The sequence below is a fragment of the Gavialis gangeticus genome, unplaced genomic scaffold (assembly GCF_001723915.1).
Source record: "Gavialis gangeticus isolate Ggan-Ray unplaced genomic scaffold, GavGan_comp1, whole genome shotgun sequence".
Taxonomy (NCBI): Eukaryota; Metazoa; Chordata; order Crocodylia; family Gavialidae; genus Gavialis; species Gavialis gangeticus.
Genome location: NW_017729002.1, coordinates 3594218 through 3600855, shown reverse-complemented (window position 1 = coordinate 3600855; position 6638 = coordinate 3594218). Strand labels below are relative to the sequence as shown.

At 46.5% G+C, this 6638-nt stretch overlaps 1 protein-coding gene across 2 annotated transcripts in view; it reads left to right on the top strand.

Moving 5' to 3' along the window:
* The first annotated feature begins 3131 nt into the window (after positions 1-3131).
* Positions 3132-6638, top strand: part of PARN (poly(A)-specific ribonuclease) — a 186185-nt gene continuing 182678 nt past the window's right edge. For both annotated transcript variants that reach the window (XM_019507430.1, XM_019507429.1), the window contains exons 1-5: positions 3132-3240; positions 3491-3568; positions 4095-4174; positions 5606-5673; positions 5756-5837. In XM_019507430.1, coding sequence (XP_019362975.1) covers positions 3222-3240; positions 3491-3568; positions 4095-4174; positions 5606-5673; positions 5756-5837 — 327 coding nt within the window. In that variant the 5' untranslated portion in view covers positions 3132-3221. The remainder of the gene's footprint in view (positions 3241-3490; positions 3569-4094; positions 4175-5605; positions 5674-5755; positions 5838-6638) is intronic.

The following is a 6638-nucleotide window of genomic DNA, read 5'->3' as shown; positions in this document are numbered from 1 at the left end:
CTGAGGGACCCCACTACCCACAGCCTTTGAGGTCAATACCGACCCGCCTACTACCACTCTCTGGGTGCGACCGCTAAGCCAAACTGCCACCCACCGGACCATGTAAACATCTATGTTACAGCCTCTTAATTTATTTATGAGAATGGGATAAGATAATGTGGAATTATATAAAGGCTGATGTCCCCAGTGGCAGTCCCCAGACACCACAAAGCCATACTTCTGCAGAGATATTGAGGTTGGCACTGAAAAGACTAATACATTTTATCAGGTATCCAGGTTGTAGCCATATTGGTCTAGAGGAAAAGGCAATCAGGACTCGTAGTAGAGATGATGTATTTTATTTGACCAACAAGATTTTTGCAAAAACCAGTTCTTTAATTGCAAGCTTTCAGGTACAAACACCCTTCATTTGGCTTTGGAGAAAAGATTCTAAAAGTTCTCCTGGGTAGAAATGGAAGTTCATATTTCATAGGATTTCACAGAGGAGTTAATAGCTGGAAAACTCCTCTGGGCAGTCAGTTCATAGCTGGCATGAAGCTTATCACCTCCTGTGAGGATCTGTCATAATGCAAATTACCTTGAAACAAAGATAGGAGCAAGATCTCAGGTTTCAGGTGGTTACAGTTGCTTCCTGCTTGGGAAAATATGAAGATTTCATTTTTTTTTTTTAATCACCAAAATTCGATATCTTCCATGTGTCAGGTATCCAGGTTGTAGCTGTATTAGTCTAGAGGAAAAGGCAATTGGGACTCGTAGTAGAGATATCTTTTATTAGACCAATAAGATTTTTGCAAAAAAAAATTCTATTTCTAGTGACACCTCTGTGAACTCCTATGAAATATGAACTTTCATTTCTACCCAGGAGAACTTTTATAATCTTTTCTCCAATGCCTGATGAGGAGTGTTTGTGCCCAAAAGCTTGCAATTAAATGATTTTCTTTGCAAAAATCTGGTTCGTCTAATAAAAGATATCATCTCTACCACAAGTCCTGATTGCCTTAATGCATTTTATTACATATAGAGGGCACTGCCACAGGAAGATGGTACCAGAAGAACAAGGCATAATAGTATTCTGTCCAGTGTAAAACTGAGCTATCTGTCTCCAATATGCTTAATTCTGGAACAGATCCTTGTTGGTATAAATCAGGGGTGGGCAAAATACGGCCCGTGGGCCTGATTCAGCCCACCAGGCCATTCTATCCAGCCCACGGGGCACCTAAAAAGTTTAGAAAATTAATATTTATCTGATCCTGGCTGCCTGTCAAAGATGGCAGGAGACAGGGGCAGTAGGACGCAGGGGGAGCCGGCAGGAGCCAGCAGCAAGGCCAGCCTGACTCTGGCCCCCCAGCCCCTCTCACCCCCAACCAGAAACTTCTGCCTGCCCTGGTTTTCACTGCTTCCCTGCACGGCTGCTCCAGCACCATGTGGCCCCGGGCTGCATTTTCAGACCACACTGGTAGCCTGGGGCCAAAAGTGGGGTGGGTGTGTGCGTGCAGTGAGGGAGGGAGAGAGTGAGAGAGAGTGTGTGTGTGTGTGTGTGTGTTCACAGACTGAGTCCCACAAGCACCCCCCGCCATACGCGCAGACCCCAACACCCACACCCCTCAGCCACCTGCTCCCACACACAACCCCCTACAAACTACACACCCCCCACACGTTCCCTCACCCCACACCTATCTCCCCCACACCCTGCCCCAGACTCCCCACAAACCTATACCCACGCCCCCGTGCCCCCCAGCCCTCACAGTATACAAAAGTAAGACTTCATGTTAAGTTAATGTGCAATCATCTCTGTGTACACTACACAAACACACGTAAATCACAACAAAAATATTATTTGAAATCAAATTAATAAATGTTGTAGATGCTTGATTTTTAGCATATAATTTGGTATTTTTCTGGGTCTGAGATGGCAAAACCCCTTGCTGAAAGGAATAATTCCTGGGGGTGGGTGGAAGGACTTCTGGTAGCAAAGGTTGGGTTTATGGGGTGGGTCTTCTGGTTCCAAGATGGCCATCAGGGGGCAGGGCACCTGTCAAGGGTAAGCAACCTCTTCTAACCATGGGCCAGTGTTTGCCAGCTGCCACTGCAGGACACTGATCACCAAGGATCATGGTTTTTTTTCTCTAATAAAAAAAAATCCCCAATTTTTGCATTAAAAAAGTAACCCAAAATCCACATTTTTCTGAGATTAAAATAAAATGCCACAAATAAAAAGATAAGATACATAGATAGTGGTGTTTCATTTTAATCACAGAAAAATGTGGATTTTGAGTTACTTCTTCAATGTGAAAATTGGGGATTTTTTAATCGGAGGATCCCTGCTAATCACCTGCTGTCTCAACAGCTGATCTCTTGCTCCCCTAAGGTAGCCTCCCCAGAAAGACGTGCTGCTGAAAAGCATAGCAGGCAAGAGTTTGACTGGCCCATTTGGTGGTGAGGACAAGCAAAAGTTGAGTGGTCTGGGGGAGGGGAGAACAATCTCCTGCAGAGCAAGAGGCTGAAGGCAAGTGAAAGGGGGAGCAAAGCCGGAGGCCGGGCGGCAGCAGGGGGTCAGCGCATCATTAATAAAACGTGAACGAAATCAGACTGGATCTGCATCGTGGGCCATTGGTTGCCAACTCCATAATGTTTTACGCCTACAATTGCCAGGTGGATGTTTTCATTAAAATGGCGCACAGTTCTGGTTGCAGATACGCTGTAAAAGCTTTTCCTAAAAAAGCCACGTTTTGAGTAAACCATGCGTCTCGTGCACTCAGACTCTGGGCTTCGACCTAACGCCGCAAATGGGACCGGGTCAAGACGACAGCAGTTGCATTCACCTCTCTCCTCTCCACCTGGGCGGGACAAATTTCACCTGCGGCAACCGACATCTCCGCGTGAGGAGACTAAGACGCGGCACGAAGCGACCCTTCCTGACGGAAACTTACACCTCGCCCCCACTTTGTGCAGCAAGGGACCACAACCAGACCTCATTCTCCGGCCGGGCTGGGCTACTGCACACCCACAAGCTCAAATAAGGGCCGGCGCGAGCCGGGTCTGGCCAACCACAGCTGAACCGAGCACCACCCCCGCCGGCTGAGGGGCAGGGTAAGATGGCGGTCGCCCGCCCCCGCCGCGGTCACGTGAGTACTCACGTGGGCGGGGGAGGGGCTGTTTCCGGAAGCGCTCGGCCTCTGCGGAGCCGGTTGCAGGCGCGGCCGGGCCCGGGGGCCGCGGGTATGGAGGTGATCCGAAGCAGTGAGTGATTGCGGCGCGCGGGCGCGGAGCCTGGCCGGGGTGTGGGCCCGCGTCTCGCCTTCCTCCCCCTTCCCCCCTTTGCTCGGGGCCCGGCGGGCGGCCCCTGAGGCCCGGCCCTGGCCTGTGTGCCCGGCGCTGCAGCCGCCGTTGGTGCCCCGGAGCAGGAGGGCGCCGGGCACCCCGCGCCGGCTGGCCGGCCTCTCCCGTGGCGGGCGTGGGGCTCAGGCGCGCGGTCCTTGTCTCCCTGCAGACTTTAAGGACACGCTGAATAAAGTGTACGACGCCGTGGAGGAAGCGGACTTCCTGGCCATCGACGGGGAGTTCTCAGGTAGCGGCGGCGCGGCCCAGGGCTGCGGGCACCTGCCCCTGCTGCGCGGCCTTCCCTGGCTGCGGGCGTTTTGGGGGAGAGAGAAAGCACCGGCTGCCTCAGAGCAGGAGACGTAGATGGGTCAGGAAATGCCCAAACGCGGCCAGCAGTCACTTGGCAGAGCATCCCTCTTCCACTCATCCCCTTGCCCCCTGGTTTCAGCAACGCTGAAACATTGCTGTGTTGGCCTCGCATACGTTGCAGGCGTTGGGCAGAGCACGGCCTTCCCAGATATGCTCTGAACACGTAGCTTCGCTGTCTGTTGGGAGTTCACTGGGCTTTGAATGACAGCAGTTAACTAGCGTCTGTGTTTTCAAATGCATGTTCATCCCTGATGGAAAGATGCTTTTAGCAGAACGGGAACTTTCTGCTGCAAGACAGTGTTCTGCACCTGAAGTAGAGGCAACATGCTTAGCCCAGCTTTTTGTGCTTTTCTAACTCTCTTTAAGGGGGGTCAGTAAAATAAAACTATTCCCTAAATTTTTAGGCATCAGTGATGGGCCATCTGTTAGTGCATTAACCAATGGCTTTGACACACCAGAAGAAAGATACCAGAAACTAAAAAAGGTAACTTTTCAATGCAACCCCTGAAACATTTTGCCTTTCTTCGTAGGTAGTACAGTGTAACTGAGATTATCCCCGTTTATTTCAGGCGTGTATCAGTGTGTGATGTCAGGCACTTTATGGAATCCAGAAGATTTTTACTTGCCTTTTTAAATGCGGCTCAGAGAGAACAATTTGAACTTCATGAATAAAATGCGGTTACTATCTAACTTTGCTTGTAGAATCCAGTATTAGCCAGATTATACAATACAGAAGATGCTACACTCCTTGGATCAAAATACTTATTGATAAAAGCAATGCTGTGGGGTGGTGTGCACACTTGTTCCCCCCTGAGCCAGATCAGAACTGAATAGGGCCGTGCTTTGCTCAGGGAGCCCCTGGGATCAAAGGAGCTGTCACTCGCCCAGCTACTACTGAAATGCTTGCCCAGCAGGACTGTGTACCCAGGAAATTTGGTATCAACTCCCCCTGAGCCCTCTGGCTTGTAACTTGGATGTATCCTGATTTAGATGTATATGCTTTAAAACAATAGATGAGTTTCAGTAGCCTAGTGCTATGATTATTATGAAGTTCCAACACTGCTTATTTTTGAAAGAGCTTTCTGCCACTGCTTTAGCAATTGTCAAGTGCTTGATGGCACGATTGTAAAACATCTGTGCTCCGTCTATGCTAGTGCTTCTGCCTGTGTGCATTGATGCTACCTGTATGCAGTACCAATAGGGTGTAGTTGGGGAACTTTTATCATTTATGTTAATACAGTATCTGTTACTGTGCTCAAAGGAGAAGAAAGCCACCAAACAGCAGCCCCGGCTCTGTCATATGAAATGGGGGTTTTACAAGGGTTCATGACTTGATTTTTTGAAGGACTGTTCTGTCACTAGTCAGAGGTTGGGAGCATGGGGCTACAGCTCCTGCAATACTGGTCATTGCTCCCACACCCCCCCTGTGTAAAATCTTGGATGTGCTTCTGGAAGTTGATAGTGCTTTAATAACAATTCGGATCTTAGGTCTAGGATGACTGGAGAGAGAAGTCAAGAGAGTCAAGATTTTACTAAATTAAAAAAATCACACTTATGTTTTACTTAATATTTCTATAACCACAAGAAAGTAGAATAGTTATCCAATTTGTCTTGTTGGTTTTGTGTATTTGACAACTTGGTGTCTGCAGCCAATTCCTCTGTTTTCATGCGTACGAACATTCAGAGTTGACTGTTTGTGGGTTTCGAGTCTAGTAATGGAATAGAAACTAAGGATTGAGGCTGTAAAACCAAAGAAATTGGGGACAGCATTTGAGGCATGTACACTCTTTGAAACTACTTGTGAATTGCATAATTCATGCCAAGGAATATCACATTTTTCCTGAGTTGCCTTATAGTTGCCTTTGAAAGTGCTTTCTAACTGTTTTTTTAACTTCCATTTTCCCTTTCCTTCCAGCATTCCATGGATTTCTTGCTGTTTCAGTTTGGCCTTTGCACTTTTAAATATGATCACATGGAAGAGAAGTATGTTGATCCCTTGACTTCTTGATATTTTTACTTGATAATATTGCTAAGCTCTCTGACTTACAGCTCTCATCTTTCACAGGTACATAATGAAGTCATTTAATTTCTATATTTTTCCAAAACCCTTCAACAGAAGTTCACCAGATGTCAAGTTTGTCTGTCAGGTTAGTGGAAAAACAAGTTTCTGTATATTTTGGGAATTTTTTTTCCTACTATGTTTTTAAAATACTTAGGACTGCTTTTTCTACTGTCAATTTAATTGGCTCTTTAACTATGTCAGCCTCTTCATACAGGAATGATACCTTCTGAAGCTGAGCTGACACTGATACTCACAATGATGGCTCTTTTTGTTTGCTTGCTTGTTCTCAAAAAATCTCATTGCTTTGTGAACAGTTGATATGATTTCTTTGTCCGTGGGATTCAGCCTAAGCAGTTGAGTCCCTTCTACTGTGTTTCATCATTTTCCTTATTAAAAGTAGTGTATGAAAGACCAAAATTTGTAGCCAGTGTGAAGTGTTAAAAAAACAAACGAAAAAAACCAGCAGCTTTATGGTATCACTGTATGCTTGGTTTTTTTTTCTAACCCAACTCTTTCTGGACAGTTGTGATGCTGAACTCTTTTGCGTAAACAAATATTATGCCTTGTAGTTTGAAAGAGCACAAGATATCAGTGTGTTGATACTTACCAGCTGGTGTTTCCTGTTTACTGCAGCAAGTTACATACAGAATTATCATTGACTCTGTGGCTTTCCCTGCTTTTTGTCATTAAAATCCTGTTATAATATTCTTGCTAGGTTTTGACCCAAGTGACTTAGTTCTGTAGGTTGCTCTGGGTAGGAGAAACTGAAATTTGCTTATGGTATCTTGTTTGTATACTTCTTGTAAACAAACTCCTATGCTTTGAATACAAGGAATGAAAAGGAGCGAGCCTCCATGGCTCACTAAAAACACCCGGGAATGTCTCC